This window comes from Podarcis tiliguerta, assembly GCF_965153285.1.
Source record: "Podarcis tiliguerta genome assembly, chromosome: 8".
Classification (NCBI taxonomy): Eukaryota; Metazoa; Chordata; class Lepidosauria; order Squamata; family Lacertidae; genus Podarcis; species Podarcis tiliguerta.
Window position 1 is genome coordinate 8,829,266 of NC_139541.1, and position 12,835 is coordinate 8,842,100.

Here is a 12,835-nt window from a genome sequence, read left to right on the forward strand (position 1 = left end):
GCTCCTGCCAACCTAGCAGTTCGAAAGCACGTCAAAGTGCAAGTAGATAAATAGGCACTGCTTGAGCGGGAAGGTAAACAGAGTTTATGTGCGATGCTCTGGTTCACCAGAAGTGGCTTAGTCATGCTGGCCACTTGACCCGGAAGCTGTACACTGGCTCCCTCGGCCTATAGAGCGAGATGAGCACGCAACCCCAGTGTCATCTGTGCCCGGGTCTAATGGTCAGGGGTACCTTTACCTTTTATGTATTTGACTACAAAATGTGAAGCCTAATCAGCTTTGGGGACTTGCTTTGAGGTAAGATTTAGCAACAGCAAAGGCCCACAAGCGCACCTGATCTTCTAGCAATGGTCTGTTTACCCAAATTGACTGCTTTGCTATTCCCCTCCATTGCTTCCACTGATGCTGTCTTTCAATTCTCTCCCCGCTCCCTAAGTGTCAAATATACAGGACACAAACGGCACAGAAGCCTAGATCAGATCTTCCCTGCCAAGGGCGACCCTCAGCAAGAACCAGCCCGATTGCAGCCGTTCTGTTATGCTGGCCAAGGTGATGCCGTTTGCCCTTCAACACGCTCTGCTCCCCGACGCAAACAAACCCCTCTGCCCTTAGACTTTTGCAGCAGCTGCAGAGGAAGAAGATCCTGCATGCAGCCTCTCCAGAAACCTGCTCAACAGGATCTTGTGACCTTCCCACACTAGGACTTAATATTCTGCTGTGATCAGCTGGTTCCCAGCACTTTGGCGGAAGCACCAGGACGAATGTCAGCAGGGGGGAGAGTCATCATGAATTCCTGAGGCGGGTGGGTGGGCATCTTTCAGCAGCTCCCCCAGGACCATATAAAGCTGGGGAAGGGCTGAGGCTCAGTGTCCCGGGTTCAATCCCTGACAGCATCTCCCACTGAGGCTGGGAAAGACCCTGGGGAGTCATTGCTGCCAGTCAGGATAGACAGTGCTGACCTAGATGACCCCAACGATCTGGCTCAGCATAAGGTATCAGGAAATTCCCTATTCAAACCAGCCCTTTGCTCAGAACCATGGGGACTAGAAATCTGGCTTTCTTTACGAGAGAAGGAGCAGCTGCTTTGCATGCAGAAGGCCCCAGAGACAACACTTCCCACGTTCTTATAGCTTGAGACTCCATCTTCAACCAAAGAAGCACACAAGCTTGACAAACACCTTTCGTTTGCTTCCCCCTGCTCAGCTGTTCAGAGATATATTGCCATTGGCCATAGAAGGTTCCATTGCAGCTCAACAGACCCTCCCCAACATTTCACTTAAGAAGTTCCTGAAGTCCTTACGCCAATGGCCCTGATAGGATTGTGCTGTAACAGGGAACTCAATGAAGGCTGGGATATCCCAGCTGGAAGAGCATGAGACTCTTAATCTCGGGTTCAGTGGTTCAAGCCCCAGATTGGGCAAAAGATTCCTGCATTGCAGGGGGTTGGACTAGAGGTCCCTTCCAACTATGATTCCATGAAGGCCAGAGAAGGAAGGAGGGATTAAGCCAGAACTATGAAGAAGAATGTATTAGCAGGGACGTGGGTGGCGCTGTGGGTTAAAGCCTCAGCGCCTAGGGCTTGCCGATCAAAAGGTCGGCGGTTCGAATCCCTGCGGTGGGGTGCGCTCCCGTTGTTCGGTCCCAGCGCCTGCCAACCTAGCAGTTCGAAAGCACCCCCGGGTGCAAGTAGATAAATAGGGACCGCTTACTAGCGGGAAGGTAAACGGCGTTCTGTGTGTGGCTCTGGCTCGACAGAGGAGCGATGTCACGCTGGCCACGTGACCCGGAAGTGTCTCCGGACACTGCTGGCCCCCGGCCTCTTGAGTGAGATGGGCGCACAACCCTAGAGTCTGTCAAGACTGGCCCGTACGGGCAGGGGTACCTTTACCTTTTATGAAGAAGAAAGAGAGAGAGCATGCATACAGGAGAATATGCAGGGGTGGGGTGGACAGAGCCTCTCTACCTTTTTGTTGTCCACCACTTTCCGCACGTAGATGGTGGCCTGGGCATATTCCCTCAGGTCCCTCTGCTGCTGGCACAAGAGCCCTTCTCTGCATTCTGAGCACAGCTCTGGAAGGTCGGGGAGCAAAGAAAGGAGAAAGGCTGATGAACTACCAGCGGGGTCTGTTTCTACAAAGACCAAGCACTTTGGGCAATGTCACTAGACCAAGAACAACCACAAGCCTTTATTTACTTACAAAAAAGAAAAAGAGAAAAAAGTACAGATCTTTCAGAGGTTATCTTCATTTCTTCTTCTTCATGTACAGTGGTACCTCGGGTTACAGACGCTTCAGGTTACAGACTCCGCTAACCCAGAAATAGTACCTTGGGTTAAGAACTTTGCTTCAGGATGAGAACAGAAAACGTGCTCCGGTGGCGCCGCGGTGGCAGCTGGAGGCTCCATTAGCTAAAGTGGTGCTTCAGGTTAAGAACAGTTTCAGGTTAAGAACGGACCTCCGGAACGAATTAAGCACTTAACCTGAGGTACCACTGTAATTCCTTTTACAGTGGTACCTCTGGATGCGAACAGGATCCGTTCCGGAGCCCCGTTCGCATCCTGAAGCGAACGTAACACGCACATGATGTTATTTTGAGCGTCTGCGCATGCATGAGCGGTGAAACCCGGAAGTAACATGCTCCATTACTTCCGGGTTGCCGCGGAGCGCAACCCAAAAATGCTTTTCCTGAAGCGTATTCATCCCGAGGTATGACTGTATCTATTTCTTTTTTCTTTTGATGAAGTAACAATCATAATAAATAAGAATAAAAATGTGCACCCCACCCCCAAGACCATTCCATTGTAACTATCCAACCTCCCAAAATTTCAACACCTCTTGTCATAGTTTGACCCCTTCCCCTTTTAACAGTACAAATTCTACAAACACCTTCCATAATTTCTCCTGCGTATTCCCCGTCTGACCTTAATGTCACATGCTAATTTATCGTTAATAGCTATTTCCCACACACCTGTTATACCGTTCTTCCATTTTATATTCTGCTTGCCCCTTCCACTTCCTAGCTACCATAATTCGTGCAGCTGTCAATAAATTTGTGAGCAAGCCCTTCACAGCCTGCGAACCTTCCACTCCATTGTGAATTGATCATAATGCTACCTCAATATGGCTTACAACCCAGACCAATACCAAAATCCTACAGCATACAGTATATTCTGTATTGTATAAATTCATATTCATATTATTAATTACCATTTGATTCCTGTAATAAAGGAAGTAGAAAAACAACTAATAACGAAATAGCTGCAATAACAAGAAACCAGCATATTATAATATACCTGGTTCAAATCTGAAGTGGGTTTGGGGTACATGCAGAAATCCCTTTATCTTGTCTTGTCATCCTATATTTCATCGATTCTGAATTTGCTTTTAGTTTTTGCATTTTAAGGTGTCTTTTGTATTGTTAGTCGCACCAAAAGCTCAATGAAAAATCACTATAAAAAATAAAATTCTAAAGCCGCTAGAAATTTTGCAAAAAAACCCTGCTTGCAGCTTATATGTGAAATAGGAACCAGCCGCAAAAATATATATACTCTGGCTGTACGAAAAAGTCTTTGCTCCATCTCCAAAGCACAGGGGTTGGGCGGGAGACGCTGTCATTTCTGAAGCACAGCAGCTGCCTGAAATAATTTTTGGCCGAACGCTCACATAATGCAAGTTAATAGTCTTGTGCACAACCTCAGCATGGAACACAGCCCAGGCAGTCGGGCATGTCTGCAGGTCATCTAAAAATAAAAGTGGAATACCTGAGCTTGCAGCCACCTGCAGAAAAAGCGAATGCCAGAACCGAGTGGGAAGAGCAGAACATAGTGTGGAGTTTGCACAAGCCAGTGATTTTTTTAATGTTTATTTTTTGAGGTGGGGGAGACGGAGGAAACTTGCTTGCTTACTCACCAGGTTCAGTGATGAAGAGCGGTGCTTCGGGGCTGGCGTCTGCGGGCTGCCTCCGGATGACTCGAATGGCGTAGTCCACCACGAACAGCTTTTGGATCTTCTCCCACTCGCTGGGCCATATCAGAGCTATACTGTGCAAAGAAGCAGAACATGCTGCCTTACTTGGAAAGGGGAGGGCGGCCTCCCTCTTCCCGCAACACGCCAGAACACGTGCATCGAAAGCAGCAGGGAAGGGGACCCCAGTTAAAGAAGTGCTTTCAAAAAGCCTCAGCAAACACCACCCTGGTTATAGTAATAATAATAATAACAATAATTTTATTATTTATACCCTGCCCATCTGGCTGGGTTTCCCCAGCCACTCTGGGTGGCTTCCAAAAAACATTAAAATACTGTAATACATCAAACATTAAAAGCTTCCCTAAACAGGGCTGCCTTCAGATGTCTTCTAAAAATCTGGTAGTTTTTGTTCTCTTTGACAACTGGTGGGAGGGCGTTCCACAGGGCAGGTGCCACTACCGAGAAGGCCCTCTACCTGGTTCCCTGTAACTTGGCTTCTCGCAGTGAGGGAACCACCAGAAGGCCCTCGGTGCTGTACCTCAGTGTCTGGGTAGAATGTTGGGGGTGGAGACACTCCTTCAGATATACTGGACCGAGGCCATTTAGGGCTTTAAAGGTCAGCACCAACACTTTGAATTGTGCTCGGAAACGTACTGGGAGCCAATGCAGGTCTTTCAAGACCAGTGTTATGTGGTTTCGGCGGTCGCTCCCAGTCACCAGCCTGGCTGCCGCGTTCTGGATTAGTTGTAGTTTACGGGTCAAATGGTTGGTTGGTTGGTTGGTTGAATGAATGAATGAATGAATGCAGGCTGCTTGCCCACGTGAGTCTTCATTCCAGAGGTGGCTGCTTGCTATTTAAGTTTATTCAGAATCATGAGGACTAGAAACTTGCTTTGTTTTTAAGATCAGCGGCAGAGCACCGGCCTCACAGGTCCCAGGTTCTGTTCCATGCAGCATCTGCATGTAGGGGCTGGGGGAGGAAATTCCTTGCCTCTGACCCTGGATAACCCTGCCTGCCAGTGCAGACAATACCGAGCTAGACAGGCCGAGGGATCTGACTTGGTAGAGATGGCAGCTCCCTGAGTTCCTATGCTGGGCAGCCGCGCGCTGAACTGCAACCCATGTGAATCCACCCCATGCCTGCACCCCTTACCCCCCCCCCCAAATACCTGAATAAGATGCAACTACTGAACGGAAGCAACTCACAGTTTAGAATCGTCTTTGGTCATGGAGGCAAACGTGAACATCAGGCCACCATGTGGACACAGAAGATCCCGGTTCCCGATCGAGGAGATGGGGCTGCAACGTGTCGGCCGCCTGGTTGAAGGTCAGAAGAAGAGGCAGAGATGGCAGGCATTGCATAGCAAAAGCCCTTCTGACAAGCAAGAAAGTAGGGTTGCTACTTTCGATTTATTTTAACCAGACTAGAAAGAGGAAGAACGTGTCAGGTGGAAGGAGCCTTCCAGCTCTAATAAAAGGAGGAAGGGTCTCTAAGCTCAGTGGCAGAGCCCCTATTTGCATGCAGAAGGACCCTGTTTTCAAGGACTCGCAAGGGAGATCTGGGGCTATGAAACAGAAGCTGTTTCACCCACTAGTCATAATGTCACCTGGCCCAGCAGCCAGACTCACTCTCCCTTCGCCTTCTCACCTCACAAATTTCCTCCATTCTTCCACGAAGAACTTTGAGACGACGTACAGCTCGTCCACCTCCTGAAAGACAGTTTGCCAACTTTGGTGAAATTCAGACTTTCAGAGAGTTTCTTGTCCCCCTGCAGAACGTTACGTGGAGGGCATGAAAAGAGGAAGACTTCAAGGGCTGCTTCCAATAGCAGCCTTTCCCCTGCCGATTTAAAGTTCTGCCCCCAAAACCATTGGTTAAACGTTGCTGCCCAGAGGGAAGTTTTCAGAAAAAGCCGAGCAGCATTCATCAGGCTTCCTGAGAAGGCTGTAAACAACTCGGCCTGTAGTTTGGTTTTGTGGGTTTACTAAGGGGAGGCTGAATGCATGCAGGCAGTGATGGGCATTCAATTAGGCTAGTCTTACCTGCCCTGGAACCCTCCAAGAGTTCTCAGCTACAACTTCCATCAACCCAGCCAGGGCTGATAGGAGTTGCAGCCCAAAATATATTAGGGACAAGCTCCTTACCCTAGGGCCTTCCTTTGCCCAGAGGACAGCGTGTTCAAGGACAGTCACAAACTGTGGATTAATGATCTTCACCACAGGCACTACTGCCCAGACGCAGAAATAGAGAACTGGTTTGGAGGCTGCTGACTGGATCTCTACAATGCGGCCGAGAAGCAGCTCTCAGGAAAAAACTCTTCGGCGCCAGAGACAGAGGTGGCACCCCTGACTGATATACACGCACCCCCCCACACTTAAGCGGGGGGTTCGTTCCTGGACTCTGCACACAGAATTTATTTCATGGTGGTGCACGTAAATGAAGTTGCGCACGAGTGGATGCACATAACTGAGGCATGCCTGTATCCTGTACCATTGTATACAGTGGTACCTCGGGTTACATATGCTTCAGGTTACAGACTCTGCTAACCCAGAAATAGTGTTTCAGGTTAATAACTTTGCTTCAGGATAAGAACAGAAATCGTGCTCCAGCGGCGTGGCAGCAGCAGGAGGCCCCATTAGCTAAAGTGGTGCTTCAGGTTAAGAACAGTTTCAGGTTAAGAACGAATTAAGTACTTAACCTGAGGTACCACTGTATGTAGTTTTTTAATCGACTTAGGTGGTTTTTATTTGGTTCCAAACTGCATTGTTTCGCGTCATCTGCAAGCCACCCTAGGAACTTTTGAGTGAACGGCAAATTATACACCTAAATAATGTCGTATTGTTATGGGTTGTATTCACCTAAGCCCTACTCACAGGAGACCCCCTGAAGTTAATGAACATGAGCCATGTCCATTAAACCAGATTTATTTGTAAAAATATTTGCAAACCACTGCGTCTAACTGTGTGGGGGTGGTGGGGGTGGTTTACAGCATTAAAAAGCATAAAACCATACAATAAAAAACCACATTAAGAAGCAGAACTCAGTTAACCATTGTGGATGACTTCTTAATTGCCTGCATTGGCCTGGCAGGATAGAAGTGGTTTCAGCAGGTCTTTAAAAAAGGACACAGAAGGCAGAAGGCACCCGCTGGATCTCTAGAGGCAGAGAGTTCCACAGGACTGGGCTGATGTGTCTGCTCTGAGTAGCAACGGAAACAATCCATCATCTACCGGTCGCCATCATGAAAGCACTTAAGAGGCTGTTGATGATTAAGCAGTCTACATACAACATATATATGTGTGTACATACATATATTGACAAGAAGGCGACCATAAGCAACCTCTGCCCCTGTGTTCTGAGACACAAACAAGCACCCCACCCTGCTACCATGAACTCCTGGTCTTCCTACCTCTGGCCAGCTGCTGAGGCAAGGCCGGTTTTTGTCCTGGAAGAGGTTTGGGAGAGATGCCTTCTGTTCGCCAGCCATCATTTTGTGGAGGGCCTCATTCTCTTCCCCTTCCCGTTCCAGAATCTGCAGAAAAACACACACGGGAGTCACTCCCCATCCTAATTGAAAGAAACTGGGGGTGGGGGAGCTATGTTTTTGCTTTACAGCATTGATTCCCAAACTTGTGTCCCTGGTTCCATAAACTCATCCCCAGTGCTGCCTACCCTATAAAAAAATCATTACTCAGAACAGCGGTTGGCATGACCCGCTAAGGAACAATTAATTGCACATTCATTCAAAATCCAGCTAAAACTATTTCGTTTAAGGAAATCAACAAAACTGATGGACTTGCTCCAGAGATACCAGTCCGATAGTCATATCCATAGCCAACATATCCCTGCTGCTCCCTTGCCTCTCGCCGACCCCCTAGAAAATCCCAGCACCCCCAAAGACGTGGTACCACCCACTTTGGGATGCACTGCTTGAAGTCAAGGGTTGTGGCAACGGTGCCTGCGATTCTTTGGCTGCAGGGACTGTGCAGTGGGGAGCAGTCTTAGGAAATATTGAGCTAGGTTGAGCCAACTCCGTAGTTTCTTATGCTCACATCTGAATCAGCTGTTGCTTTATTTCTAAGCACCATAGTTGAGTGGCAGAGGACCTGCAGAAGGCATGAGGTTCAGTCCCTGGCATCTCCAGGAACAAAAGCCCTGGATACTGCCAGTCAGTGTTGACAATACTGAGGTAACTGAACCAATGAGTCTGCTTAGGGTTGCTTCCTACATAGAACAAACAGACCCAGAACTGTCCTGCAGGCATTGGGCAAACCTCCCCGGCCCCCTCTAGGGCTCATTTGCCTGCAAAATTTCCTAGTGTTTGGGTTTCTGGGGCATTCTTGGACACAGAGCACACTGTGTCTGAGGCAGGGAAAATGCAACCAAGACACCTTATAGAATCACAGAATTGTAGAGTTGGCAGGGGCCCCCGGGGTCATCTAGTCCAACCCCCTGCAATGCAGAAATCTCAACTAAAGCATCCATGACAGGTGGCCGTCCAGCCTCTCCTTAAAAACCTCCAATGAAGAGGAGTCCGCCACCTTGCACTGAGAACAGGAGTCTTTGCTGTTTGGGAACTCAGGGGCATTCCGGAAGTAGCGCTGCAGCTTCTCCCAGGCTTCTCCAGAGACCACCCTCCTCTCATTCTCTGATATGCACAGGTTGCCTGTGGGAGGGGAGAAAACCGCCAGAGAAATGCAGTTGACTCAACAAAAAGAGGCACATCTCAATTCGAGGCCCACCCCACCCCCCTGAGTTAGCCGCCAAAAGGGAGTCTGAAGGAGCTCAACGGTCCCCAATGGATGCTGCTTTTTAATATGGAACAATTGTGAGGTTCCCTTTTGAGCAGCTTTCGGCTGCATGCTTTCTAGCTCATGGAGCTGGCAGGAATCCTGGGGCAGGTAGGTGAGAACACTTCAGGTCCAAATTGCTCCATTAAAAGACCAAGCACCCTGGAGACCAGTTTTCAAAGCATTAACCCTTCCCCACACATGCTTTTTGACAAGCCCCCCAGGAGGAGGAATTACCGTATTTTTCGCCCTATAAGACGCACCAGACCACAAGACGCACCTAGTTTCTGGAGGAGGAAAACAAAACAAAAAAATATTCTGAATCTCAGAAGCCAGAACAGCAAGAGGGATCGCTGTGCAGTGAAAGCAGCAATCCCTCTTGCTGTTCTGGCTTCTGGGATAGCTGCGCAGTCTGCATTCGCTCCATAAGACGCACACACATTTCCCCTTACTTTTTAGGAGGGAGAAAGTGAGTCTTATAGAGCAAAAAATACGGTAGTTGCCGGAGAGCAGTGGGGCAGGAGAGGAACCCAGAGAAGCTGCTGTCAGTCAGTGTAGACCAGTGTTTCCCAACTCGGGTCTCCAGCTGTTTCCGAACTACAATTCCCATCATCCCTGATAGCTAGGGATGAGGGGAGTTGCAGTCCAAAAACAGTGGAGACCCAAGTTTGGGGAACACTGGGATTGATAAAGACAGACAGCTTGTTTTGCTCCTTTAAAAACCAGTGCTTTCTCAGTACCACGAGGGACTGTAATCTTCCTTTGGAAAGCCTTCCTGTCTGAAACCCATGAGAAGCTGCTGCCGGTCTGTGTAGACAACACTCGGCTAAGATGGGCCAACGGTCTGATTCAGTATAAGGCTGCTCCTTGTGGTTTTTAAGGGAAAGTAGCGCCAAAGCAGAAAGCCAGGGCCATCTAACAAAGTTGGTACAGTGGTGCCCCGCAAGACTAATGCCTCGCAAGACGGAAAACCCGCTAGACGAAAGGGTTTTCCGTTTTGGAGGTGCTTCGCAAAACGAATTTGCTATGGGCTTGCTTCGCAAGACGAAAATGTCTTGCGAGTTGCTGCGATTTTTTTTCGCTCCCCACCCCCTTTTTCTAAGGCACTAAGCTGCTAATAGCCTTTTAGCAGCTAATCTGCTAATCCCTTAAACCTTTAATAGCCGCTAATAGCCGCTAAACCGCTAATAGCGCTAATCCGCTAATCAAGACAAAAAAAACGCTAGACGAAGAGACTCACGAACGGATTATTTTCGTCTTGCGAGGCACCACTGTATTTAGGACATTCAAGACAGATGAAAGGAAGGCCTTCTCACACACCAAGTAAGTTCACAATGGAACCCACCGCTGCAAGATGCCGCGATGGCCACCAACTTGAATGGCTTACAAATCAGAGGATCAGGCAAATTCGTGGAGGATAGGGTTATCAATGGCTGCCAGCCAAAATGGCTATGCTCTGCCCTCCACAGCCAGAGGCATCAATGCTTCTGAATGCCAGCTCCTGGAAAACACACAGGAGGGGAGAGTTGCTCTTGTGGCTCAGGGGTCCTGCTTGTGAGCTTCCCAGAATGGGCATTTGGTTGGCCACTGCGTGAGAACAGGATGCTGGACTAGATGGGCCCCTTTAGGCCTGATCCAGCCTATTCCTAGGTATCCCTTCCCACCCTGCTCTTATTCTAACCAGAAAACACATCAGCATCCGAGGCTCACAGAGGAAGGAACCACCACATGAAGCCGCTGGATGCAAGCCAGGACCAGCCTCCCCCTCTTCCTGCCCCCCAGGACTCCTTGCAGAGCACACCTATTCCTGCCTCCGTAGCAAAGCAGAGAGCCTGCAAAAAAAAAAAAAAAAGGCCCATTGCACATTAATAATTTGCTATGTGCTTGGTAAGGAGCCGCATCATCTCAAGAAGGCCTTCCGCTTTCCAGCACAGCTCCTTTCTGTGCAGTCTCTAAGGTTACAGGGCAATTAGGGAGACGAAGCTGGCAATTAAGGCGGAGGAGGAGAATACGCTTTTGTTTTACCTCCTGCTCCAGGGGCGACCCAAGCATCAGGAAATGGGTGTGCGCCAAGCGCAGGGGCCAACGCAGTCGCTGAGCCTGCAATTGCTTGAGATCTGGGAGAGGAGCACACTAAGGGCTTCCTTAGGCTCCGCTAATTGCGAGAAGCAATGGCATATGCGGAGGCGGGCACATGCGCCTTGACTTCTTAAGCAAATTACCTTTCTGAAGGGCATCCTCCAAAACAAACACTCGCGCTGAGATTATGTCTTGTTCAACGCAACCCAGCTATAAAAGCGGTAAGGGAGTAGGAGGCATTTGTATGTGAGATTTCTCTCATTTTACAGCCACGGAAAACGGCCTGGGCCTACATGAACCTCCCTGGGTGCTAGCATCCTTGGGGAAGCACCTTCTCTCAAAAGAACATGAGCCTTCTGATCCGGCCAGTGGCCCAGCTAGTCCAGTATCCTGTTCCCTCAGTGGCCAACCAGATCCCTGTGGGGAAACCAGCACACAAGACTGGAGCACAATAGCACTCTCCCCTCCTGCAGTCTACAGCAACTGGGATACAGGAGCACTGCATTCCTGGTGTCAGGGGGAGAGGGCAGCCCAGGATGCGAACTGGAAGTCCTCTCACTCCTTTCTGAACACTAAGAATCGGCTCGCTCTCCACCCTGCTGAAACACATGGGTATTTTAGGGAGGCCGGTTTTACCTTTCTAGGAAAGCCCTGGAGATTTCGTACCCCACTGGAAACTATTGTTGTATTCGACTAAGTAGGGTGTAACGGTTCAAGCAGTGGGGCTAGAAATAGGGAAGGGCCTAGGTTCAAATTTGCACTTAGCCGTAGGAAAGCTCATTGTGTTTCCTTGGAGCAGTCTCTTTCTTTCAGCCAGACCTGCCTTGCAGGGCAGTGGTGATGAGAGCATTGCAAAGAGGTGGGTGGATGCCACCCAAAGCTTATCTGAGGAAAGGTAGGAAATAAATACAGTACATAGTGGGGCATATATGTTAAGATGAGTTTGCTGAAATTTCAGCAGCTGGCACTTGCTTTGTATTTTTTATTTTAGAAGTGGGGTTTTTTAATTGCATTTTCATGCTGTCCACTGCTCTGCGCTCCCATCAGAGTAAGGGCAGTACAGAAATGGAATCAATCATTGAAACAGACATTTGAAAAGCAGCCCCAGCCCTCACCATGGGGGCAGATGATGTCCTCGTTGAACTTTAGGTCCTCTTCCTCCCGCTTCTCGGCAATGGATTCATCTGGAAAGCAAGGAGAGGATGCCACAGAGTGAGAACACAGAAAAAAATCAGGCCTCTTCTGCAATGACTCCGTTTGAGGAATGCTCTTCCTAGAGAGGTTCGTCTGCTGCCTTCGTTACAAATCTTTAGTTTCCAGATGAAAGCATCCCTCTTCAAACATGCCTTTGGGCTGTTAAGCAATCTAAGGCCTTTTATTGGGGGCGTTACTGTTTTTTATTATTCTTATGCATTTTATGTTTTTATGTTGTAAATTGCCCTGTGATCTTTGGGTGAAAGGCAATATATAAATTTAATTAACCACAACAGCACACTACAGCAGATGCTGAGGTTTTCATTACTTTGTGCTCCCAATGGCCTCCTCAGCTGAAAGGAATGGATTCAGGTGACCAGGGCTTGCTTCCTGGTGTTTAGAGGCATTTGCCACACAACTCCTGAGACACAGGTGGCCACTCAACTGGTCTTGTCTCTGAACTGTCTCTACTCCAGCTGGTCATTGTAAGGACCACCATTTTGGTGCCTCCAGTTCACGCATTTCCCCTTTTCCCTCCCTGTCCCTTTCTCCTTTTGTGCTGTGTCTTTTAGAATGTACCGTATTTTTCGCCCCATAGGACGCACCAGCCCATAGGACGCACCAAGTTTTTTTTTGGGGGGGGGGGGAAATAAAGAAAAAAAAAATATTTCCCCCCCAGACGCTTGCGGGGCAGGCAGCGGAGAGAAGCGCTCTTCTCCCCGCCACCCGCCTGCAGACCAGGTCCGGGGACAACGGGAAGACGCGCTGCACCTCCCAGCTGTCCCCGGAGCTTGCGGGGCTGGCGG

At 48.9% G+C, this 12,835-nt stretch overlaps 1 protein-coding gene and 1 long non-coding RNA gene across 9 annotated transcripts in view; one reads left to right on the forward strand and one right to left on the reverse strand.

The window, feature by feature from the left end:
- USP48 (ubiquitin specific peptidase 48) overlaps window positions 1-12,835 on the reverse strand; it is a 41,888-nt gene that overhangs the window by 5,960 nt on the left and 23,093 nt on the right. For 3 of the 8 annotated variants that reach the window (XM_083453772.1, XM_083453774.1, XM_083453776.1), the window contains exons 15-21: window positions 11,951-12,019; window positions 8,508-8,632; window positions 7,376-7,498; window positions 5,614-5,675; window positions 5,172-5,282; window positions 3,909-4,039; window positions 1,964-2,070 (exon numbers count right to left, since the gene is read on the reverse strand). In XM_083453772.1, coding sequence (XP_083309898.1) covers window positions 1,964-2,070; window positions 3,909-4,039; window positions 5,172-5,282; window positions 5,614-5,675; window positions 7,376-7,498; window positions 8,508-8,632; window positions 11,951-12,019 — 728 coding nt within the window. Of the gene's footprint in view, window positions 1-1,963; window positions 2,071-3,908; window positions 4,040-5,171; window positions 5,283-5,613; window positions 5,676-7,375; window positions 7,499-8,483; window positions 8,633-11,950; window positions 12,020-12,835 lie in introns of all 8 variants that reach the window. The other 5 variants (XM_083453773.1, XM_083453771.1, XM_083453775.1 and 2 more) reach the window with 3 other exon arrangements.
- On the forward strand, window positions 8,718-11,944 carry LOC310684007. The gene is made up of 3 exons (XR_014514647.1): window positions 8,718-8,994; window positions 9,256-9,691; window positions 10,038-11,944. It is a non-coding gene; the product is annotated as an uncharacterized lncRNA (long non-coding RNA).